Source organism: Strongylocentrotus purpuratus, unplaced genomic scaffold, assembly GCF_000002235.5.
Source record: "Strongylocentrotus purpuratus isolate Spur 01 unplaced genomic scaffold, Spur_5.0 spur5_scaffold_14, whole genome shotgun sequence".
Lineage (NCBI taxonomy): Eukaryota > Metazoa > Echinodermata > Echinoidea > Camarodonta > Strongylocentrotidae > Strongylocentrotus > Strongylocentrotus purpuratus.
Genome location: NW_022145599.1, coordinates 33213216 through 33240755, shown reverse-complemented (window position 1 = coordinate 33240755; position 27540 = coordinate 33213216). Strand labels below are relative to the sequence as shown.

At 37.0% G+C, this 27540-nt stretch overlaps 1 protein-coding gene across 1 annotated transcript; it reads right to left on the bottom strand.

Moving 5' to 3' along the window:
* Positions 1–603: 603 nt before the first annotated feature.
* On the bottom strand, positions 604–27238 carry LOC105447630 (fibropellin-1-like). Its single transcript, XM_030985238.1, has 18 exons — positions 26971–27238; positions 18654–18800; positions 17754–18125; positions 16881–16994; positions 15564–15677; positions 14344–14457; positions 12550–12663; positions 11375–11488; positions 10736–10852; positions 9113–9226; positions 8611–8724; positions 7541–7654; positions 6660–6773; positions 5680–5793; positions 4340–4453; positions 3183–3311; positions 1942–2140; positions 604–1092 (listed from the first exon to the last, which is right to left on the bottom strand). The coding sequence occupies exons 1-18, from the start codon at positions 27038–27040 to the stop codon at positions 1029–1031; spliced, it is 2352 nt and encodes a 783-aa protein (XP_030841098.1). The 5' UTR covers positions 27041–27238; the 3' UTR covers positions 604–1028.
* Positions 27239–27540: the final 302 nt, after the last annotated feature.

The window sequence follows — 27540 nt, the reverse complement described above, 5'->3', positions numbered from 1 at the left end:
TACTAAGTTAGCGCATACTTAGTTAATTCACACTTCTATGGAGTGCCTGTTGCAAACTAATTTACCCTGTACAGATTATTTTAATCCTTCAATGAAGAGTTTTCAAAAAATTAATTTTGCGATGAAATGGGAAGAAAAAGATAATATGAGTATGAACTGAATTTCAACAAAGTTTTTGGTAGATTATCTTTGTCATGAATATTGAAGGAGGAAGATGAAACCTAGCATTCCATAGAAGTGTGAACTAAAATTCTTGTTTAGTCTGGACTTAGTCCCGGCTTAACTTATGAGAATACCACCCTTTAGCTGCATGTTAAATGTATCTAAAAACAAATATTACAATTGTAAAAACGCACCAATGAAATATGTACAATACGATGATATTTTATCTTAGAAAATACCAAATATATATACGCTTTAGGCCTATATGCCTATTTCTCTACGAAAAAAACAATAAATTGTTCCGTATTCTACTAATTCAGTTCAACCCGACCCAGGGTCGAAAATCACGTTTAACAGAAGGAAAACTTAGACCTCATACTAAATTTCTTTGTTAAAATTGTAGTAGAATATGGATCATTATGTTTACCATCCCGAATTCTTTTCTCTCTTATTACAGGTATGCGTACTGAAGTAATATTGTAAGCACACATAGAGAACAAAAATGAAACCACAACACCCTTCCAAATAGAATGCTTTTATACCAGTATCGTGTATATTACTATCCTCTAAAACGACACAAAAAGTACAAATAGGGAAACATTTTATAACAAATAACAAATATAGATATAATCCCTCTTATTATAACCAAAAACATAACATAAGCTACGGTAAAATCTAAAAGTATTTATATTTACGTACGATCAAAGCTAAACCACAAACCAGCAGATTTAGAATTGCCTTCACAAAAAGACGACATTTTGAAATTTATTGGTTGATACCAATCTTCTACTTTCCGTATTATCCTATGATACGAGCTGAAGTAAGATGAAGTAAACATTCTCCTTCGTCCGAAAGGTCTACATAATTCAAACAGTGCTGTTCGAAGGTGCTGTGCTTTGCATGTATCGAGTCCATTTGTCCTGCCCGATTCTACACAGAAGGAAATATAATGGAATAAAGAGAGAGACAGAGAGACAAAGAGAGACAGAGAGAGAGAGAGAGAGAGAGAGAAACATATAGAGAAATTGGGGAGAGGGTAGAAATTGAGAGAGAAATAGAGAGAGAGAGAGAGAGAGAGAGAGAGAGAGAAAGCGACGGGGAATGGGAGAGAAAGAGAACACGGTGTGTTACATCATCATCATTACATATTCAGCGCAAGTAATATGCGATCAAAATGACCGTATCTGGACACCTACCCACTGGACATCCACCCCGGATAAACAGCCCCAGTCAACTACCCCCTAGGACAACTATCCCCTAGGGAAACCACCCTCTAGGACGACTACCCCCCAGGACAACTACCCCCAGACAACTACCCCCGGACAACTACCCCGTAGGACAACTACTCCCCAGACAACTACCCCCTAGGATAGTTTTCCGGGCGTAGTTGTCGTAGAGGATGGTTGTCGTAGGGGGTAGTTGTCTGGGGCTAGTTGTCCGGGGGTAGTTGTCCGGGGGATAGTTGACCTAGGGGGTCGTTATCCGGGGGTAGTTGTCAGGGGGGGGGGGTAGTTGTCTGGGGGTACTACTACTACTACTACTACTACTACTACTAATAATAATAATAATAATAATATTTTAGTTTTTATAAAAAGCGCTTATCACAACTCTGAGCGCTTTACAAATATACTAATAATAATTTTCAAAGCTCTTTGGAAGCGCATAGAGGCAATATAATGTGATATGAGCTACACAATAACCGAATATTATTATTATTATTACTTGTCACTTTTGCGATCGTGGTTAGTATAAATTTCAAAGAGAGAAACATCAACTTACTTTGTTGCTTCCCTGACTTCGAAACACGTATTGACGGATAGAATGTTGATCCAGGTTGAGTAAAGGACTTCCTGCTGATCACAGATCTGGCACTGTCCGGTCCAGCTGGTTGTTGATTGGCCTTCCCATCGGACCACGGTAAAGCCGAACGTTGGGTTAGTAGGGTTTAGCCCCGCATACCCCAGAGCAACGGTGGAGGCTGCAGAAATGGCAATAGGGAAAATATACGCAAATTATCAATAACACGAAAGATTCACAAACATAATGCATGAAGAAAGCTATCGCCTAAAACCCAACGCACACTATATGATCTGTCTACGGTCCGATTTAGGAAGAACTGGCAATAGCATTTGATATGAACATTTCAATCTCAATGACCGAGGAGTAATGAGTAATACAAATCTAAATTTCAGGGGTTAACTTGAGGAGAGAAAGCTAAATTGGCTCAGAATCGTAGTGATGTCAGACCGGTCGTGCGATCACCTACGATTTGAAGCCGATCCGTATTTCATTTTAACTAGAAGTGTTAAGTGCACTAAAACTTCGGTTGTTACTATTCTTATCATTATTCAGAACCTTAGTCAGGAAGATGATGTTTGTTGTAATATATTTCTATATCTAACTATTGTTATTTCTTCGAAAATTGGATCGCAGTGTGCGGCGAGCCTAAAGCAGCTGTGCGAAGATTGTAAAAAAAAAACTTTTATTATCATTATTGCAAAGGTGAAAACTTTGATTGGACAATTTCATCAAAATTCAATGCTTGGAAAACTTGGAACTAATGGTAATTATCAATTACAACACGCTGAAATACAGCCAATGCTTAGGACCTGAAGAGATCTCCGAACATTATATGAGTTCTCAAAGGGCGGGGAAGATTTGACCCTTTGGATCTTAAGAATCAATAAAAAGAGTCCAGAACTAGGTACCAATTAACAGAAGGATTTCGCCATGTGTTACGAAGGGTATGAATATCTGTGGGCCCTGTCTTAGTATTAGTTGTGATTGATATCAATCGCAAATAAATTGCGAGTAATCGCTACCGTTTTGTAGACATTGTCCTGGTCTTAATCATTAAACTCCATGGCAACCTGTTTTAATCATCTCCTTGTAGACGTTTTACAATTATAGAAATTTGGAAATAAATTCAGATCCAGTGTTAAGAATACCCTCGTCTTGATAATGTACTAAGTGGCACAAAAAAAATAGACAAAGGCTTGTACTATATAATATAAACTAACCTGCCATGCCAGTAAGCTGCTCGACATACGTCATGTAGTCTCCCAAAAGCATGCCAGTAGATGTCTGCACGATGATCAATTTATCGTTGATTTCGTTGTACCAGGTTCCCTGTAAATCACACAGATCGACTTGAAAAAAGAGAGAAATAACGATACAGCATAAGAGCATGCATTTAAGAAGCATAACCACATTAACAGCTCTCTCTCTCCCTCTCTCCCCCCCTCTCTCTCTCTCTCTCTCTTTAATTCTCTATATTTTGTTATATCTGTATATTTGTGTTTTTTCTTCTAAACTATTGTTTGGCCATTTCCGATGAATGAAAATCATGTCGCAATATATAAGAGTAGGAAAAAAGATATAAAAGGAAAACATTTCAAAATATTTCACACTTTCACCATTTTGTTTCTTTTATTTTACTTCTTTCATACCAAGGCCAAGGGCGTTATAACGAGTGTTGAATTGCCCTTTCATTACAGTATACGGCTGTCAGCTTGTTCAATTATAGTATCGTACTAACATGCAGAGTGTTAGTGATAAGAGATTTGGAAATAGATATCTGCGCATGAGCAGACAAAGGCCATTGTATCAGTGCTCTTCCCAATCTCACGCGTATGTTAAACTTTTACTATGCAAATCCAAGCTTATAATTACGTTAACAACTGTGCAATATAATGTTATTTTTAACAGTGAGGCAATATTAATCGTTCATTTTAAATTCCGTATATATTTCACTACCTAGCAAATTTTGAATTAATGCTTGTACACATTATATTTAATTCCATTTATCCTGATCTCATGTTGTTATTTATACTTGCATTGTATTTTACCTGCACTGTGATAGCATGTACAATTCAGTCTATGACTGCCATTCATGTCTTTAAAAACCTTGATTGAATGATAATAAGATAGGTATGACGTCATTATCATTCTTTTCAAAGGTAATGTCACAAATTTTTCATGAAGCATGTTCATCACGTTGAGAGTGATTTTCTTCTTGTTCTAAAATGCATTCGGTACAGTGGCATTTCTCCATTTTTAAAGTATCTGTGGGTCTTTCGGGTCGTTTGTATCGTAATGATACATAAGAACTGGTCTATTACTGTCAACTCAGCAAACAGCTCTACAAGCACTTTTTAGAATTGTAAATAAGTCTTACATATTTCGCAGATCAGTCCCGAGTATCCGAAGCGGCAGTCGCATGTGAACATGTCCAGTCCATCTGTGCATGTACCGCCATTTTGGCACGGTAGGCTGAGGCACTCGTTGATTTCTAAAAAAAAATGATCATACCCCTTTCAAACTGGCCTGATTTTCATCGGATGCATCCTGACGCATCCGATGAAATGGCCAGTATGAATGGTACAGAGGAGGAAAAGCCGATAGAATAGCCGATGAAAAGAAGAGAAATAGGCGATCAAATTTTTAATCGCCGATTTTTCTTCTTTCTATCTATAAGGAAAATTCTATCGGTATTTTCATCGGTGCGACTCCGATAGAAGCTCTATGAAAGGGGAGAGAACACAAAATAAAGGAATAAATATTGTTATAAAGTTCTCATCGTCTACCAATCGAAATTGATCAACGTGTCCAATTTCAGAACCCCGGTCTACATATACACTTTAGCTGCACACAATGGCGCATGCAGACTTCGGCCTTGGCCTGGGAAATGGGCAGAGGAGTAATCACTAAAAGTAAAAGTAATCACTAAAGTCCGGGTACTTTGAAGTGCTACGTATGGTCCGTCCTCCTGTACGGCTGCAAGTGCTGGACGTGAAATAAAATCTTGGACAGCAAATTTCAAGCAGCAGAAATGTTGTTATTAAGAAGAATGATTAGGATACCTTAGACCGACAGGATATAAGATGCAGAAGTGCTAAACAAGGCATGTGTCGATAGATCCCTCCTAAACGTCATAAGAAAGAGACAACTTCACTTTGTCGGACATATTATGAAACCAAAAATAATGGTCTGCCCTTTTGCATGGCAGTGCAATTCAATTTTTCCAAAATGATTGCCAAATAAACAGATTATATGAATTATCACATGTCGTAGGTCAGGAAAATAAGCAAGTAAAATATCGCGTTTCAATATATAAACGTTCAGATTGTAGTATCATTCGAAATCTAAAAGCTTTGGATTGGATATTTTGATATAGTGTCCGAATTCTCTCTGAACGGGGGGGGGGGGGGGAGCTTGCCCTACTTCATCCAAACAATGGACACTGTGTGTGTGAGAGAGAGAGAGAGAGAGAGAGAGAGAGAGAGAGAAAGTTGTGCAACAGAAGAAGAAGAAGAGGAAGGGGTAGCGGAGCAGGAAGTTATGGAGGAAAATGAGGAAGAGAAGAATACTCCAAACTCCAAATTCAAAAGCAGAAAAAAAATTCAAAGCTACAACTTCCGACAATGTTTTACAGAGACTTGCGTTTCATCCCTACCCCGCCCCCTTTCGGTGACACCCTGATTCTACCTAAGTATTTAACATGTTTTTATATCTTACCCGATTCACAACGATCCCCTTCAAAGCCCGGTGCGCATATACAGATAAAGTCAACTCCGGAATTGACGCAGGTAGATCCGTTTGCGCAAGGGTCACTCATACAGGCGTTCGCAACTAAAATGGGATTGGATTTCGAAATATTAAAATCAATATATAATATACATATTTGTTTTGATTATCACAACAAAGAACCAAGGAATAAACCCCTAGTCCATTGTTGCCACAGACAGTGGTATTGACGCATGTACAAATGGTCATAAAGTGTCATCTCGTTGCACCTCGACAGGCTGTCCATTCCAAACGTTATCTGAGAAATTTTATTTTGGTTAAATAAGAATATTGTGTACAATTTAATAAGAAATGTACAAATTAAATCAAATGGTGTTTAAAGTTAAATGAGGTACATAAAATTTGGACATTAAAATAACCCCCCCCCCAAAAAAAAAAAAAAAAAAAAAAAAAACTTAATCCGTAAAGTTCGTTTTTTTATCAATTTGATAAATGGTTGATAGGAAAATCAAATGTTGCTGAAGTACCTAATAATAAGTTATAATATATTATATGATTACTGAAGCAGATGTAACTTCACAAGGAAGAATAACACTTTTAATCATACTTACGAGCGAATTGTATTATAAACTGACGAAGAACGTTTTATCAATGTACAGAAACAATTGGTTGCTTATACGTCTATGCTTCTTACCCCATGATTACAGTTCATTGTAAAATCAAAAAGAGAAACATCCAATCCAATCTGGGGATTTGCAGATCAGAAGTATACAGTTGCCTAATACCAAAACGCAGGTGAGACTGAAAAAATACTTTTGAATATGCCGTTCGTGATTCACCTGGGAAAGACTGGGGTAGTGGCTAGTTGTAAGGATTGTGGAATGCTAAGACACAATTATGTAAATGATTGCATGAATGTCACTTGCTGTGGATACCATGTATTGTTGAACACAGAGGAATATTGTACTTACGTATCTCGCAGTTTGTACCATTTGCACCTACGGGACACATGCATGTGTAGCCATTTACCTCATCGTAGCACGTACCGCCATTTTGACATGGGCCACTCTCGCACTCATCGATATCTGAAAAGACAAACATTATTATGTAATGAAATGGTTTCATCTTTACAAAAACTAGGATTTAATTCTTCTAAAGACGACAGTATGCGCAAATGATTGCACTTATAGCTTTCTTCATTGCGATGAAGATGGAAGATTTACATTTGAGAGACTGCTCTTAGATAATTGTATTACTGTTCGGGAAGGCGTCTTAATGTTGGAGAGCGACAGAATAAGATGCAGTGGTGGCAATAAGTGGCTGACAACTCGTTCCCTAGTAGTCGTGTTTAGGAGCGGGGGCTTGTCAGCCGTGCAAGTTCTACGACAAGCAAAGAACCCAAATAATTATATAAATAAAGGAATAGATAAATAGTTAAATAAATAAATAAATGAATACAGCTATCCCAAGTTGGTCTATATGTACTGTCTTTGCGCACATGGGGAGGGCGCAAGTTATATCTTTTAAACACAAGATATGAAACATGTTTGTGTTGAGGGGAGGGGGGGGGGTATACGTATCGCCATGTACCTGTTGCTTAATACGTTGTTCGGTTAGGAATCATAATCCGACGCCTAATACTAACTAATCAATCACAACGTTTAGTATGAATGGGCCCGAGGTAACATTATGTTGCATTATCTGAATAAAGTATGCGCAATTTGTATTGCACCTCAGGAAGTAGCAGACTATAAAGTCCCCTTTACAGACAGAGGTATACTCAATATAGAACTTGGCATTACAGAAGGCTCGACTGTTCCATGGTACTTCTTGTAACAATACAATGACCTACTAGTTTCACATGTAAGGTTGGTCCACCCAGGAGCGCATTGGCAGCTGAATTCGTTGGTTCCGTCATCACACGTTCCACCATTAGAACAAGGATTACTAGCACATTCGTCAATATCTGAAGAGAAAGCAAAATGTAGATTTATTTATTCAACCATTTAATTTCATGGCAAAGACAGAAAAAAAACTTAAAGAGTCAAAGAAGGTAGGAAATACAATCGGGGCATCACAGTAATAGCCATAACCAAGAAGGACATTCGTTCAGGAAGGTTAGATAGGAATTGAAGGTCCGCGAGTGCAAAACCAGTGAAGTATTTGTACCTTTCCATAAGTCGTGAACACGACTCATACACCCCCAGATCATGGTATGGTTCACGAATCCATATTTTGGTTGCTTACATGTCAAGTAGTAAATTTACACTAATATCTATGTGCTTTTGGCTCTGCAAATCGATTCGCGATGACGAAAAAATAAAACCCGAGAGAAATGGAAGAGGGGGAATGCAAACTGAAAAGCAGGTGTCCCTTCAGATATAGCCCTTTTCTACACCACCGTATTTGAGTGATTTTGTATACAGACGTGTATCAATCGGATATGATAATATCTTTCTCATTAAATCGCCAGAGAGGTTCATCTGTTTGGTGATGTAACTTAAACGTTATTTCTTTCTTTATACGTCAGCTTTTGAAGGATTTCAAACTAGTCATGATAGTGAAAAAGCATTATGAAAAGGATTCCAATTAAAATTCCTAATGAATCGAGTTAGACAAAAGATAGCTGAAAATGTTGGTCTTAACACCTGTGCGTAGTCCCATATACCATTTTTTTCGTGCGGTGCATGCCATCAACAATTAGACGTAGTCAATTTCTTATCCTTTTTAACATTTCGAAACTCCACAGTACACACCAATTTGTATGTACTACATAAGCAACATTTCCTATAGCTTCCAGAACAGTTTCTATCAAAATGTGATTACATGGCCAGTACTCAGCTTTATATTTAAACTTCATATGAGAGCTTCATATCACAAGAATATATCGGTGAGATGATTCCTAGAGTTTTGGATACTCACTTTCATTACATAACGGACCGGTCCATCCATCCATACAGTCACACGTGTAGCTGTTGATTGCATCCATGCATGTTCCGTTGTTCTGACAGGGTGTGCTTCCACACTCGTTGAAGTCTATTTGATAGTGAAAATATAAGAGAAGAATAGGGTTGTTATAAGACAAGCACGCGCTTATTATTTACATCAGAGTTCATCTATTGGCTTGAGAGACAAAAATGATAAGCCAAGATCCAGGCATGTAAAGCCATTTAGACAATTACATAATGTAACAGCTCAAATGTTCGACAATCTTGTGAGTCGTTCGCAGATCCCCATAGATTAGACTGATGTTGACAGACCCACACGCACACACACACACACATATATATATATATATATATATATATATATATATATACATATATATTGTCCAGCAGTTAGTAACTAGAAATTATCATATTCCTAGTATCTTTATAGGCAATATATCAATGAAAACACACATGCATACACCAAACATACTTACTTATTTCACAGTCGTCTCCGATGTATCCAGGCTCGCAAGTACAACTGTAATCATTGATCCCATCCGTACATGTACCGCCATTCTCACACGGGTTATTAGCACAGTCATCAATATCTAGGTGAAAAGAGTACGAAAGTCACATTGGGTAAGGTAACTTATTTTTCTGGTCGGATACGATCTTCCATAAATCCATCCCAAATGACTGAAATCACATTATAAATCTTCACTATCCCACAATTTTTGTTTAAATCCATATAAATTAAGCTCTACATATAATATCGGAACCTGTATTGTCCATGAATCATTTCAATTCAAGTGTTTTATTCATTTCAAGTTGAAATAATATGCATTTTTAAAAATAGATACGTATACAATACATAATAATTTAACATTCGATATGATATACATTTTTAAATAAATGCCTTAGACTTAAAAAGAACAAAAACTCCTCCACAAATATAATTTTTCACAAGAATGGATAAATATTAAGGCAAATGAGATCAAATAAATAAAATATCAGAACAATCATGCGTACAGCAAACCAATTTTTAAAAAGAAGGTTTATCGTGATCTTTCTTTTTCCTCAAACTATGTTGACAAAATAACAAAATAACAAATTTACGCGGCGTGTAAAGTGTTCGTTCCAGAAAACCGTCATAAAATTACATGTTGCTTTGTTTTTTGCTTAATTCTTTGTATTGGGTTCGTTCGTTTTCTTTGTTTGTTTGTTTTGGTGGGATTTTTTTTCTCCTGTTATTGATGTGAATGTATTATATTCATCACTTACCTAGGAAATGTATTTTTGGTTCCATATTACTCAAAGCTTTGTTGTAGACTATATGTTTTCAATAACTTACAATAGATAAGTAGAATATTTAGCTTATGCTTAAGACGACTTATTTCTGTATACACCATGTAATTTTCATACATCTAAATGTATAAGATTGTTAATAATTATGTTGATGTATAATAAACATCAAATCAGATCAAATATTATATGAAGAGCAGCGGGCCAATACAAGTCTTCTAATACAAAGACTGCTGGCATAACCAGCTGTCCCCTATACTGATATTTTTGCACAATAATCTTACGCTGAATCCCATAATGATCTATTAAAATGGTTTGGATGGATTGATGTTGACGTACACCACAGGATTAAAAGAAATATTCTACAGAAGTCTAAGCATATTGGTTCATTCACTTGACTCTCAATCTAAGGGTTGTGGGTTCGAATCCCAGCCCGACCCTAGCATCTTTCGGCAAGGCATTAATCGACATTTGCCATTCTCCACTCAGGTGTCAGTGGGTACCTGACAATTGATAATCATACTTGTACGGCCCCAGCTAGAACAGCTTTTATGCTGATAAGATAAGGCTTCCCTGGGCAAACAAATTATGATACTTGTTATTATTATCATTATTGTTGTTATTATAATTATTATTATCACTATTATTATTACTGCTATTATTATTATTATTATCACTATTATTATTATTATTATTATTATTATTATTATTATTATTATTATTATTATTATCATATTATGATGATCATCATTATTATTACTTCAAGAAATCTTTATATTGATATGGTTTTAAGTAAAAACAAAATTGGTACATACTGTTGTCGCAGTTGGTTCCGTCGAACCCGGTGTCTGTACAGATACAGACGTAATTGTTGATCCCGTCCACGCAAGTACCACTATTTTCACACGGCATACTCATACACTCGTTGATGTCTGGAACAGATCAAGAGAAGGACATGAAATCGGTCACTTGGTTCATGATCAGATATATGCAGAATATGCTTCTTCTTTGTCATTCGAAAGCCTTGCAAGCTCACACAACTCCTTTTCTTCTCAGAAATCTATGCAGATCCGGCTATATTGGTAATATATTTACTTTATTCTGCAACAAAAGTAAATACTGCACAAATATCTTTGCTTTTCACTGTGATTTTCAGGAAGATGGTACTAAATACTTTAGTATTTTCTGACTTTGAGGATTCCGTTATATCAGACCACAATGAAAAAGGATTACTCAAAGCTATCCTTTTTCATATTTTGAATATATGGGCATTTGAATAGCCACCCTTGTCAGTTAGAGGACATTTGCTCCCTGGCATCTTTCCATACTAACAAACAAAGAATGAACAAAAAGAATCACAAATTACTTTTCACATTTTCCTGAACTCAACTAAACTATCTATTTGAAGTGAAAGACGGAGTGAATCCTCAAATATCGAAGGAGGAAACACTTACTCGTTTCACAATTGTCACCCATGAATCCTGCTGCACAGTCACATGTGTACATTGCAATCTGATCGGTACACGCACCCCCGTTCTCACAAGGGTTGGAAGAACACTCGTTAATATCTGAAAAGTGAAAAGCAGTAATTAAACAAAATGTAAACCACAATAATGCTGAACACTCCACCCTAAACATTTTCCAGCATGAGGGGTGGTATCTAATTGCTTACGATTCAATATACACGATTTTATAATATGTGTCGAACTTATGATCACTTTTGACAAGAATTTGCTACAATATTCCTCACACGGGGAAAACGAGAATTTTGCAAGTTTTTTGTTTTGTTTATTTGTTATTGTAGCATTTATTCATTTGTTTATGTACCTATCTATCAATATGATTATTTGAGAAGGGGAGGTCGCACAGTCGTCGATATCTAACATGACACAATCCTAGCAAACAAACAAAACTAAGAAACATAATTATAAACAAACTGGTGTATCGTAAATGAAATCTGTGAAGACCTGAAAATGTTATCATATATATTCTTGAAAAACATCATGTCTATGTCTTTTTTTAGATTTCCTTTCTCAAACAACCTGAATATCAAATAACTCATTTAGGCCAATATTGTTCAACAGTAAATCAAAATATGATATGGATGGCGCCTAAATATGAATTATGAACTAATACAGTCAAGTGTTTGTTACGTTGTCACTTCTACCCACATGGTCCACGACTTGTGTCCTTCGGCAAAAGCCAGAGAGTTTCTTCTATCAGGATTCATTACTTAAATTTACTTTTTTTTTTAAACAGTTAAAACAAATATTGGCATGGGGCAAGTAACTGAAATCACGGATAAAGATCTGAATTACGTTTCACCTCACTCCTTCTAATTTTTGTTCCCATACAGTATCAACTGAAATCAAATAAATATGACGCAAGATTGACTTTGGCTTTATTACGGGAAATATGCAGACGCTTTCTGAAATATCCATAACTTAAAGTTTAAGATTTGATGAATATCGTTCTACCTTACCACATAATCCAAAAGAAGTTTTCGTTATTTGTCCTGGTTAATCTTATCAGATATCTGCCCCCTACTTGATTCTTTGAATTTTCTAGTATAAAGTAGTCTATCATAGTGAAACGATATGTATGACATATTGTTGAATCCAGCTCTCACCTGTTTGACACTGTTCGTCCGTGTATCCTGCTGCACAGGTACATGTGTACATGTTAATTTCATCTGTACATGTTCCGTCGTTCAGGCAGGGCTGAGAATCACATTCGTCAATATCTGGATAGTGAATAAAAATAGTAATAATACATCGTGATAATCCTTATATTATTCAGTTTTAGAAGTAAGAGATAGAACGTCGGTTACGTGCATGACATGAAAAGTTATGTTTTCTTTGACAATTATATGACCCACAGAGCAGTATGAAATCCAACTATGATAATCTTTTGTTGTGCATCTAATAATGTTTCAGTTGAGGCAAGATTGGCCTGATTTTATGTTGCATGAAATAGACTTGTGTGTCCCGACAATACCTACTTTTCAGGTATCCGATTGGATGAATGATGCTTAAAGGGATCGTTTAACAATTTTAAATCTGAGATGCACGGCCCTACGTGTTATCAGTGTCTGTGATATGGTGTTATATTGAAGCCCTACAAAAAAATGCGCTTCAAAATGATCAAGAAGTGCCTCAAAAGGGTAAAAACCTTTGAGTGACGGGTTCTTCCATATTCGTTTTCCCAATAGACTGCAGTGTTATGGAAACCGTTTGGCAAAAGCAAAAATTGATTTCGATTTTCAATCATAAATATCTTGATAATCAGACAGGCGATCGGCTTGTTAAAGTCGTGGGGTTACTGACTGATCTAAAGGTTTATAATTATCATTGCAGCATGAGCTAAATCAAGGATTTTTTAAAGAATCTAAGACAAAGTTACCAGATCCCTTTAAATCAGCATACAAATAAATAAAGTATTATTTAATCGTTCGTTGTTACTAAGCCCATGTTCTCGTTGTTTGTCCGGTTTCGTTCAGCATTTCTTCAGAGCAACTTGCTATTACGATTGAATTCCCCTTTACTGTACCCAAGTGGGCACACCATCAGAGTGGAGATAGGGAAAGGTTCGCATTTTGTTATTTTTTCAACAACAACAAAAAACACCATAAAACTTGTCAAAGATCACCATATACACACTGTACTTCAGCAAGAACGCGTATGAACCAATAACGTCATAAGGCCTAGAACGCATTTATGTTTTTGAAAAAAATTAAAAATCCAACACGTTACAGCTTTATGAGGAGAAAATCTAGCTGGGAGACCGTTACCGAGGATGATGTAAATGAATAAAATCGGTTTTGTTGCAGAATTAATGATTTTGTTTGATGTAACACATCCATGTGGTATGGGCGGCCTGCCAAAAGTTCATTTTAAATCTAACATAAAGATAAACTCCAGTTCTGGTAAAAAAAAAGAAAATTAATTTTCACATAATCAAACGAAACTTACACTGAATGTTCAAGATTACAAATAAATGACATGTGCCAAACAATTTTGGAAAAAAATGTATACTGGCTGAGTAATGAGCATAGAAAGACAAGGAAATCAAGGTAGTACTAGCCCCGACACCATACGTGTTGTCCCATATATAGCTTTCTGTGTACAGTGCTTCTTACTTTACCAAGACTCGGTCAAATTTATTATGATTTTGATGACTCCAGAACCTTGCAGTGCACACCAATACTTACATGCTACATGATCAACTGTTTCTGATCCTTCCCACACCTCTTCTTTCACAATGCAATCGCATTACCAGTACTAAAGTTTATCTTTAATAATAATTTCGCGAAGTTCAATTCTTAAAGTTCGGAGAGGGGACCCTAAAAGTCATCTTCTTTCATATATCACTATATATTTACACCCTACAAAAGGGGTAGAGTAATTTTAATGCATGTACGTACTTGTTTGACAATTGGGATCGTCCCATCCTGGTGCACAGGTACAAGTGTATCCTGCTATACCATCAGTACACGAACCCCCATTCCGACACGGAGTAGCCATACATTCATCTTTATCTGTTTACCAAAACAAAACCAACACCATATTAAGAGCAGGAATGAGGATGTTTGGAGGGGGTGAGTCAGATATAGATAAGGATACCATAGTAGATGAAAAACAAATTGGGATGCAGAGAAAGTGCTATCTACAAAGAGAAAGTGGTTGGAAAATTAATTTACATAAGAAAATGACAAACTGATACACACAAATATTGATAGACTATTTTATTTTCGTACGCGTTCTTTTACTAATATTCACGCATTGTTTTGGCACCATGATACGCTTCCCAGTGTTAGTGTAAGTAATTCTGTGATAAATTTTGGTAAGTCATTGAAAGCAACCGGATTTTCTTTCTTTTTTTCGAGGGGGGGGGGGGGGGTTATCAACAAATATTAAGAATGATACTACTGAATTATTCTTCCTCGGGGTGCTTATTGATGTTACTATATAGCTTTTGTTGGTGTCTTATAAAAATCCAAATGTCGATACACTCATAACTCTCTCTCGAGATGCTCAGTAAAATTTCATATTTTCCTTTGATAGATACTTGGCTGTGGAAACGAAAGCACTTCAAAGCAGTGGGTTCCAGCCAAAGTACATGTTCAGCACCTATATCCTTTATCAAGAGACTGATCTAAAATACTACCTAAATGAGTGACTTTACCTGTATTTTTAAGTCCAAATTTTCTAGTTAGACTTTTAAAGGGTCTACATTTACCCGGCGCTCGAGACCAACATGTTTTAAGTAGGTATACTTCCTTTAAATGTATAAAAGCCTGGCAATGGCTATTGGAGCAGTCGTGAAAATCAGGGGCCGTATTTTTGAAAACGATGAATTTCATGGTAGGAAAAAAAGAATTGAGATAAGTTGTCGTAAATTGCGCGGAATTAACACCTGTCTTTAGTGCATGGGAAGATATTTCTTTTAACACTAACGTCACGCGAACGCAGCCAGCTATGCCAGACATTTACCAATGACTTGTCCAAATTGTCATCTGTTATGACAATAAATAACATGTTTAACAAAGAGGGGTAACAGAGCAATTTTCACTAGGGCTTATGTCGTATAATCCATTTGGGACTACTAGAGGGTCCTCCTGAGCAACGAATATGGCGTACTTACTAATTTCACAGTAATCACCACTGAATCCCATAGGGCAATCGCAGAAATGTCCATTAACAAGATCCATGCAATTCCCACCATTGTCGCACGGCATGGAGCCACATTCATTGATATCTGGGAATAAAACATGCGTGATTTATGTTTATGGTGGGCATATTTATCCAAAGTATAGAGCACTAGAAAATGGTTAACGTTTTCCCCGCATACAAATTAGGATCATGCAACAAAACTTGTTCATAAGAGGTCACCTGACAAGGCATAGTCTACCTATCTACTTATGGAGGTGCCGTGGTTCATTTATGGTTCATTTCACTTGACTCTCAATCAAAGAGTTGAGGGTTCGAATCACAGCTCGGCTCTCTCGTCTATTTTCAATACATCAATCTACATTTACCAATCTCCATTAGGTGTAAAAAGGGCACTTTGCAGGATTTAATTCTTGAAATGCACTGTACGCTTATTACGGCTGCCAGAGCCAGAATTAAGGATATTCATTTCCAAACTTCTGTGGAAGTGCATTGGTCCGTTCTATCATAATATGATATGTGCTATACAAGAACGGTTTATTTTGTATTTAATGATATTATTGTTTGTAGTACTACTACTACTACTACTACTACTACTACTACTACTACTACTACTACTACTACTAATATTACTACTACTACTACTACTACTACTACTACTACTACATAACTACTACTACTACTACTACTACTACTACTACTACTACTACTACTACTATTACTGCTATTATCATTATAATTATTATTATCCAAGGGGGACTTGTTATATGTTCCCCTTTGCTGGCATAAACGTTATGTGATTGTAGCGGAGGTAAAGTGGAACTTTGAACGTGACCTTGGACGTCATTGACGTGTCATCTGGCAGTACAAGCCTACCTACAACAGCCTTATAGCGGTATTTAGATCACCCATTTTGCTTTTCGTTCTAAAACAGTTCGATAAAGTATTACCCAATTTTTGGTGAAAAGGGAACGTGCATGTTTGTTGGATAAAATGTCACTCAGTATTGGATATAGTGTACTCGACTTGGGTAAAACCGACTCCAAATTGGTTAATATTTTACCGAATAAACATGCCAGATGGTTTTAACGCCAAGGTCATGCAGACCCAGCGTCCTCCACATGACCAGGCTCGTGTGGTGACTCGGAAAGAATAACACCTCGACCTTGCTATATTTAATCCTAGAAACCTTGTAAACATATCGTATATTATCCATGTAGCCATCATAAAAACAATTTTCGATATAAATTTTAAATGCAGATGATGAGAATAAATGTTTATATATACTAACCGACTCCGCAGTTTCTACCGGTATACCCAGGCGCACAAATACATGAGTAGTCATAGTATTCATCCATACAAGTTGCGTTATTAAGACATGGTCCAGACACACACGAATCAATATCTTGGTGAAAATATAAAGAAAGAATAACATTTATTAATGTGAATTCTCAATGCATTATACAATGTATGTTTTGACAAACAGGAAAGCTATTAATATGTACCTATTATTTCATTAATTTATTAAATTATCAATTCATTTATCTCTCTTTCTAGTGATTTTATTTCGTCGATTAAATCGTGTTGTGTAACATAATAAAGATAAATTTTGTTTGTAAAAAAATACGTTACGAGTGGACGGTGTAATAATTGTCATCACCTAAAGGATGCGTGTTGGTCCATTTGGAGAACTGCGGTTCCCTCGGAAGGGACTGCATATATCCTGGTTGCCTACCTATTTGCATTTACAACCATACTGGCTGTAAGATGAAATTAATTACCATGACCAAACCCCTATCATCCTTCAGTTTTTTAGGCAATGAAAGTAAACAATACTTCATCTTACATCAACCACAAAGAATATTATAAGGCAGATACTTCTGAATATTGTCCCTGTACATTTATTGACATAAATTTGAAATAATACTGAGCAGCATTTCTGTACATTAAAGATTTTTAAAAAGACTAAGGAATTCGTATCGTTTAACATAACGTGAAATTATCACAATAAATTTACATTACTAATATTAATATTGGGAATACATTCACGGGCCCTGCATAGATCAAAGAGCCATTCTCATTTCACCGATAAGGATAAAAACTATAAATACAAATCGTTTACAAAAATTAATACGGAAAAAAAATAACGAGAACTTTTTCTTACCAGCCGTATAGGAAATGCGATAACCCGGATAGACTTCGTTTTTGTCCGAGTAGAAGTAGAAGAAGATTTGGTTTGTGTCGTTGAATACATATGTCCTTTCGCTCAGAGGTAAGCTTGTGAGGTCTCCACCAAATTCATAAATGTCAGGTTGCATGGGATCTACTTCATAGATTGCGGGACCTTTTCCAAAAAGGAGGGTGTCCTTGACCTGTGGTTCTAAATTGAATTCCTCTAGGATGAGCGTGATTTGTGTTGCATCTGCGATTTTCAGATGAGAGTAGCAATCCTGAAGATTTGGGTAATCATTTGGGTAACCAGGACTCGTGATATTCCCTTCACTGTCGTAGTAATTGATATTGCATCCAGCGACCCCTGCGAAGAATTTAAAATATTAAAAAAAGAGATATTATTTTATAGATCGAACTTTTCTATTCCGATGCAACCCTAAGTCACTAACAGAGTGACGACAACCGATAAAAAAGTTGCATACATTGACGACCGTATCTGGACACCTACCCCCTTGACATCCACCCCCGGATAACCACCCGCAGTCAACAACCCCTAGGACAACTACCCCCTAGGGCAAGTGTAGGGTAGTGAGCACTAATTTTGGGGGGGTTCCTCGATTTTTTTTCATCGCACCTCCCCCCCCCCCCCACCCCACCTTGAGCGCCAGGGGGGCGGGGGGCATCTCCAAAAAATAGAATTAACGTGTTTTTATACGCTTTTTTCCAGGGGGGGCGGGCCCCATAGGGATCCGCCAGTGGGCCACCCTGATTCAAATATTCTAATCAAATCGACGTTTAGCAATGCGTTACTACTTTTAAGTTTAAGGCTACAGATATCGCAAGAAAACTACTGACCCTTAATACATATAGGTATTTCTGAGTCACTTCTTACCAGTAAATGATTCATCACAGTTCTGTCCAGAGTAAACAGTTTCAAATGACGATGAAGCAGAAACAGGAACAACTGGACATTGACAGTAGTATCCCAAAGTAGCGTTGACACAAGGAGCACCATCTTCGCAAGGATCCGAGGAACAGTCTGTGAATGCAAAATAAAGGGTCATTAAATAGATATATATATATATACATGTATATTTAAAATCCCTTTGATTTTTTTTCAATTTTTGATCAATTGGATCAATTCAATTACAATCATAACATGGAATTGACAAATGCCTATGAGCCAAAATACAACTGTGATCATTAAAAACAATTAAGTGACAGAGAGTACGAAATAAATAAACTACGAAGAGGAATAGGCAACAATGAAACAGGTCCGAAACCAACAGGGGTGGGAAATAGTGGGAATGAAACTCAACGGACCCCCAGACGACACCATCACGAACGAACCGACCGGTCACCTGGGGTCGTTGCATGGAACCGTTTGACCTACTCCATATCAGTCCTTTCTCTGTCCGCGAAGTACGGAGATGTCAGGAAGCCGACAATCCGTTTTACCCGGTTTTTTTATATATTTATTTACCTATTTATTCATTCATTAATTCATTTAATTATTCGGTTATCCATTCAATCATGCTTTCATTCATTATCTAGTTAGGTATCCTTTTTGTTTGACAAGCAAAGATCATCAGTATATGCAATACATAAAGAAAGCCACACATTTCTTGCATGAATCAAAAGAAGACAAAAGACTTGATGCATGGCTGATCGTCAACGAAATGGAGTTAAGTCTTTTGTCAACTCTGTTTATTGCTACGGCAGGCAGCTAGTGAAAACGAATTCGTTTGATCAAATTTGTTGGTCAAACAGTTTTGAGCGTTAAGTGACGCCTAGCAGGAATGCTCCCCAGGGAGTGGAGATTGTGCACACAGTGTGTGCGGGCAAGCACTGAATCCAATGACCGGGGTAATAGTATATTTGTAAAGCTCTTAGAGACATTGTACTCAGCGCTATATAAAAGCTAAATATTATTATTAAATGCAAGCATTATTTTAAACCGACAGAACTTTGTTATTCCTGGCTCATTTTTCCTGATTGAGTTGTCATATATTTATAGAAATGTGATTTTCTCTTTGAAATTCAAATACCGCCCGCCAAATTACTTTTTGGTACCCTCTCTCCAAATTGTTTTTAATCGTTCAAGCGTGAAATATGCGTCATAATGAGTTGCATCAAATGAAAGAGGAGCTAAGCTTTACAAATAAGTGTCATTTATTGATTATAATTGTGATTAAATTATGATAAAACATCGATAATTCTCGGTTTCGTTTTTTTTTCTGGGACGCACTGTATATGTTACTACTAGACCATGATGCATTCCTGTCACACCATTCCGGCGCCAATGTTCATATAATCCTTTGTCTTCGTTTGACGCAATCATCGCTGACGGGGAAGCGACCTGAATGCATATCTCGCTCATTCTTTTGACTTTTTCCGATCGTGGATTTTGTCAGTATTGTTTGTGTTTAAAGGATGTATTTCAGTTTATTCGAGCTTCAATGGACCTCTTCATTACTATCTGGTTCAAATTCATTACACGCGCCGAAGACAAAATTGAAAGAAAGCTCAGTCCGCCCTCATGGAGGAATGTATTAGGCTGTATGAGAACAAAGAAGAAGAAGAGAGAACAATCACCCACTAATATGGCTGATTCCTTAGAGATATCTTTCGCTTTTGTCATGGAAGGGATTTTTTATATTCAATTATGCCAACCTAGTAAAAACGAGATTGAATACGATCTACCATGCATAGATTAGAGTCGTGTTTCTAGATAATCCCCGTAATGAAGCATTTGCTTTTATATCCAGTTAGAGCTTCTATATCTCATAATCAGACGAGAAAACATCAAATGAAAACTATAGTTCTGTACTAAGAATGCGCAAATTTCAAACGCTTTTCACCTGCACGTCAAGTTACTTTTATTTCTTTCTCTTTTTGCATCCATTTCTGTCTAAGCTTATTTGATGAAATACCTACGAGGAAGCATTATAAATTAATTATTTCCACCTTCCCCGGATCTCCTTCCCTTTATCTGTGTATAGGAAAGTTACACTGCAAGGCGTGGTTAGAATGGCCCGGGTATTATGTGGTTTTGCATATTTATATGCTTATATCAACAATACAAATATGATTCATACTAATAGACAATAAAGTCACAATTAATACATTCTTTCAACAACAAAATGACAACATACACCTTCCATTTTGTTGTTATGTGGCTTTTAGAGCAATTTATCATAGACCACAGGACCACACCCTCGGCCTATATAGATGTCTGATCAACATTACCGGGCCGTGGAAGGCATCATTCCCCCATACAACCGAACACACACCCCTTTATCCTCAAGAATGTTATTACAGCATGTATGAGTAATGTAACCTTTTCGGGGCGTATTCTTATCAAGGGGGTATCCTCCCTTAGATTAAACCAATGAATTACCGACTCTCACTTAACAGGAGAATAGAGGATTCTTAGAAGAACGATGCATGACACGTCTTCACCTACATATAGGGATATCCTCCCTTATTGACATGCTGTATTTGAAAAGGTAATTCAAATTAAAAAAAGATTTTAAAAAAATAGATTTGTATATATCCTTCACCCTCGAGAAAGGAAGACCGTTCATGCATTTCTGTGTTGTTTTGAAAACTACCTATTCCAAGCACCAAAGATTCTCATAAATGGCCCAAGGTTCAAATTTACCTACTTATTACTCATCAAATGACCTTCCGCTATCCAGCGTGATGCTCTCAGGTCATTTATCTCCATGGGTTTATGATTTTTGTCTTTTTTTAAAATATTTTTCCGTTTTCTTGCATGTTGTTTTTAGCTACTTATAATTACCTTCTGTTTGTATCTTGCTTAGTTAGTACTATCATATATAGTCTCTCTACCCCCCCCCCTCTCTATCCCCCTCTCTCTCTCTCTCTCTCTCTATCCTTCTCCCTCTCTCTTTCACACACACCCTTTTTTTGTTTCTCTCTTACCATAATATGTCTTTTCTTTATGCACATATAATTTTTGTTTGGCTCGTTTTTCATTTTCTAGCATTCTTTTATTGTTTTGCTCTCTCTCTCTCTCTCTCTCTCTCTCTGTGTATGTCTGTCTCTCTGTCTCTCTCTGTCTCTCTGTCTCCCTCTGTTTCTATCTCTATCTATTTCGTTCTTTCTCTGTCTCTGTCTCTCTCTCTCTACCTCTCTCTCTCTCTCTCTTCCTCTCTCTCTCGCTCTATAACTCCCAACATGCTTGAATTGTAGTATGATCAGATTGTTTATGGCCTTTTACATCCATTATCTGGATAAAAGAGATTATTCTTTTTTTCTTCGCTTTCACCCTTGATCAGCAGAGGAATTATTTCGTGGGAGTACCACCATAAACAGCAAATAACCAGTCATTGATCTGCACTTGTGTGCATCGGTTTGTGACGATCGACAAATTCCGCAAGTCCAAGTTTACGGTCCCAAGGTCTTTACACATTCAGGCTGCACAAAGTTTAATGTAAACAAAGTATTTAACTACATGTACATTTTTAGTAACTTGTTGATTCATTTCGGGCTAAATGACGAACAAAAAATAAATATATCATTGTGCAATTTAAATGACTTTTATTTGTCGGCGTTGATAATTTTCAGTCATGGTCCTTCATTCTCAATCAAGTATTTTACGATGTTCCCATCAGACCAAATCCCTTTACAACTTTCCATGTCAGGAGAAGTATCTGAAACTGTATGCGCTTGCGAATAGACAACCAGTGCGGAGGCGCGATAGCTCAGTCTGTAGAGCAGTGGTCTCGTAATCCGGTGACCCGGGTTCGAAACCAAGTCGATGCGCTAGTACCCTTTGGTAAGGCATTAATCCTCATTACCAGGGTCCTCTGCTTGCTTGCTTATTTACACGCATTTATGCTTTCTTAGCAGTCAGGTAAAATAACCTTCAGAAGAACGTGTTCAAATATCAAGGGGGAGAGAGCCCTTTGCTCAGTGAAATTTCATTAAAAATATTGTATTACTCTGGGGATGCATTAGGGGTCAAATCCCAAAGTCTGCCAAAATCCCCCCCCCCCCTTCGCACCTCACCCCCTTCCTGGACAGATCGCAGTGAAGTGGTTATAACACTTGGTATCACGCGACTGGGTCGTAGGTTCAAACCGAACTACTTTTTCTCAATGGAATACAATATTCGTGACGTTTATAGGTCATAAATATCAAGTGTGCTAGTTTTTAAGGTTAATTGCTTTTTAAACTGGGGTCCTCTTTGTTTGGGTCTTTTCGGGTTTAACAGCCTGTGACGTAGTGTTAAAGGCTATCTATATTAGTTTGACAAAGTGATACCTCTAAAGAGAGTTACATTGTCCGGATTGAGATTGTCCACCAAAGATATAGTTTACTCCGACATGTACCATGTAACACAATACTGGCCATGTCTTTAATAATATATTTTACAATTCTTCATCAGGCGGTAATAAGTAAGGTACATTTGTGTCGTGGTATAATGAATCTCAGTCTAAGGGTCGAGGGTTCGAATACCAGCCCGGCACAAACATTCTTTGGCTAGAGATCAATCAAAACATGTGCCACTCTCCACCCAGGTGTAAATGGTTACCTGGTTATGCTAGGGTAATATTTAGTATATATTTAGCAGTATTTATACATAGCCTATTAATGTGGCTACCCTGGGTAAATAAGGCCCAATTTTCATTATTATTAGGTTTTATTGAAATGTATTATCAACAAATGATCATACATAGTGAACAGTGTAACACATAGCGTTCTGAATTAATAAGTGTCTACAAAACAAACAAATCCAAACAAACAAAACAAAACAAAACAAAAATAAAACATCAACCAAAAGGTCGATTCATATGTTGGATCTTGCAAACCTCAACTGTTCAAATGAATATGATCATGTTGATTAAGATTTCCGCGGCTCATAAACGGGGCGTGTCTTTTGTTAAAACAGGTACCATTAAACTCAGACTATTGTCCAATCAGGTTCCTGCATACAGTGAAAGAGTTCCAACTAAAACGCTTGATCTCGTCTGATTGGCCCATGCATGCCGGGAAAGTCACGACTGAGCGCAGGTGTTGTCGGGTCGCAACTCTTGTGCAACGAAGCCCCAGTTCTTTTTCAAATTTAATCTGCATATGTTTCACCTTGTAATACTTCTATTTGTGTTTCTAATATGCAATTTCAATATTTTAACAAATCATGGGCGTCAATCCTTACGTAATACCTATTGTTCAGGGGGGTGATCTATTCATTCATCCCCCTGAACAATAGGTATTACGTAAGGATTGACGCCCATGTAACAAATATTTATTGCTTTAGATTTTACTTTGCTTGTCTCAAATTTTCTTTTCCACTCTTAAACCCCTCTTTAGTCTTTTCCATTGGTCCTTGGTTTTCAGGGTTCTTCATCTAGGTCCTGTTACCTTCTCCCATAACACTATTCCTCAAGAAAAGAAATCGTCTCTTGATCTGACCAAAGAAGACCTTTTCCTATTTTCTCACTTTGCCTCATTCCCTCACAAGTGTTTGATGGAGATATGATGAAGTAGCATTTGGTATTTCATGTTAGTTTTCATTTAAAAAATATGAAAACATTCTGTTATACTATAATAAAAACAATTTTTATTCCGCATTTCTAGTAAGGGCACAGAAATTTAAACCCGGATAGTGGTACTAATAACTTAGTTATGTTCCATAATGTTTCGCTAAAATAATAATAGCAGGATGATCTCTTTACCCTTCCTATTTCTATCTATCTACCCCTGCTCCTCTCTATTTCTCCGTCTGTCTCTTTCTCTCTCCCCTCTCACTCTCTCTCTCTCTCTCTTTCTCTCACCTTCACTCTCTTTCTTTTTCTCTTTCTCTCTCGTTTTTTTAACTAGCAACAGAAGCTTTCTAGTTCCTCAGTCGTTTTTTTTTCATTCATTCTCTTTTTCTTCAATTAAAACCTGATCTTGAGTTCCAGTATCAAATTTTCGAGTGAAACTATATTAAAGTATTTTCGAATCGTTCAGCATGAAATGTAAATTACCTACTGAAAACTTGCTACAAATATTTGTTTTTATTTCAATGGGCGTGTGAGAACAATATTGACTATGCAAGCGGGTAGACGGGAGATTCTCGTTTTACTTCCTTATCTTTCTTAAATCATTCCTAGCAAAAATCTTTTGGCAAATTAATAATTCCTTTTCATCTGTAGTCTTGAACATGGAGGTTGAAAATTCTTTGATTGTGCATGTGAGAACCTATTTTCGTCATTTCTAAAAGTCAATTTGACATTTAAATAGAAACTCAGTTATTTAGTAAAATCAGGATATAAATGTTGTTTAATCACATTTTATCACATCAATGAACTCGCATTCAGCAATGCAGAATTATATTAGGAACATTAAATGAGGCTTGACCACAAAAGCTGAGGAGAAACGACTGTTAAAGAGAAGGTTGAGTTCTGGGAAGAAGTAAAAAATAATTTGTGAGCGTTATCATTGTATTATGCAAGTGTGGAAGAATATCAGATAAAACATGTTCCCTGAAAAGCATGGCTCTTCAAGTGCCTTAATATTCTAAGTATGGCATGTAACATCATAACAATCGGGACGGAATTTTATGCCACATGTTCGGGTAGTCCCATATAAATCTTTCTGTCTACAGTGATTGTAACTTTACCAAGACTAGGCCAAATTCTTATCATGTTGACGATTCCAGAACCTTGCAGTACACACCAATACTTATATGTTAGAAGATCAACCTTTTCTGATCGATTCCACAACGTTTCTTTCACAATGCAATCGCATGACCAGAACTCAACGTTATCTTTAAACTACAGAATGTTCGAGGGCTTGGGGGCACTGCACTTTAATAGTAATTGATAAAAGAAGGTACTCTGTCATGACTACAAGCATACATCCGCCTTAAATAGGTGCAACTGTTAATCAATAGTAAAGAAATAAGAATGGAAATATGATTCGGTGTGAGAATGAAATGTTACGTTTGAAACCTTACGGGTGTGACAACTGGCATCCTCTACCAACCATTTGAAACTGTGCAAAGAGTTCGAAGTTTAAACGTGGTACAAGTTTGAATAACTCATAATTCATTGTTCGTCTCATTGTAAACCATGCATGATGCAAACAGGAAATACTTAGTAGAATGCAAAAAGAGACCAGCCCAAATTAAAGACAACCCCTGATCAACGATGGAAAATATAATTTCATTATGCAAACAAAAAAACTGGATATCGCAAACACTTAAAACAAATAACTGTATATGGTGCCAATAGATACGGCCTCACCGAACAAAGTATAATAGAAGATTTACTCCTGGGCCATATGTGCCTATAGTGACCAAAACTGAACGTTTTGTTTTACCTTCGAAAGGTTTCTTGACTAATGCTGGTAGATGATTTGGAGGTTGACCAAACTGGATAATTTCAGAAATACTGAAAAGGTGTGTCTGGGGAATGTGTGAGTATTTAGACACGTATTAGAGATCCACTTGAAAATGCTTTGGTCTTCTACATTTTCCACTCTCCACCCAGGTGAGAGAAAAAAACCTATCTTTGTCCAGAGTGGATCTCTAATACAAGTCTAAATACCAACACATTCCAAGACATGCATGTATTCATTAAATGCTTTAGCGCCTTATTATGGTAGCTGAGCTACAGTCTGGGTAATGATATGATAATTTGTATTACGCGCAGTAGAGTATATTTATTTAGAAGCTGCGTTATATAAATAAACCTGTTATTATTATTATTATTATTCATACTCGAGTCAAGAATACTCCTTTCTCAGAATTCTGTTTCTCAATATACCTGTAGTCAGTAGCCGTTCTGTATTTTCTTACAATTTTCTAGAGGCTGGATGTTTAATGTAATAAAGTGTCACCAGAACCGCAATTCCATACAAATGGTTACCCTTGCCCCCTTCCCCATATCACCATCGTTACCATCACTTTTTCCTTCTTCCTCTCTTTAATTTCTTATTTTTCTTCTCCTTCTCCTCCTTCTTTTACACTGTTCTTCTCATCCTTCCCCTCACCCAACATTTTCTTCTTTGTCCTCCTCTCTTTCATCATCTACCATCAGCACCATCCCCCATCACCACTACCACCACCATGGCACCATCATCACATTCATTATTACGTCACGCCATAGAGGACAACATCGAATTGTGTGTGAAGCTATTACGGTATGACTTCTGGAAATTCAAGTTACAGGAAGCAGTGTGGTAATACTTGCCTTGGCAAAAGCCAGATGATACAAGTGTCGCCAAGAGCATGACGACGACAATTTTCCTGTACATCATCATGAAAGGTATTCTTGATCAAATTTCGTCTGAGAAAAGAGACAGATCACTTTGTTCAGGTTCTTCAAAAAATGAACGAATTTATCTGTAGAACGAGACTTCCTCGGTGCCAGAAGAGAATACTGTAACGCCTTCCTCTTTGCTCGGCAGCCCAACGTGGGAATGGTGTGAATCCGCCCAGCTTAGACCCACTTTTCAAGTTTGGAGTCAATGGACCCGAAACACCAAGGGGTGTCGCCCCGAAATACTCTGACTCGTGGGCGCATGCCCTGCTTTCGTTTACCTGTGTACACCAATGTTCATGGTAATTGGGTTCTCACTATGCGATTTTCAGTTACAGTTACTCCTTTTTTGTTGAAATTCCAGAGTATAAAAAAAGCTCAATATAGTCGTGACAAGAGGGATACTGATTAGTTTGTAATCTGGATGTGAGCTTTGCCAGTACATGAGCATTGTATTTTACTGTATTCACTTTAAGCCGTGGAGACATTCAGCATAATTAT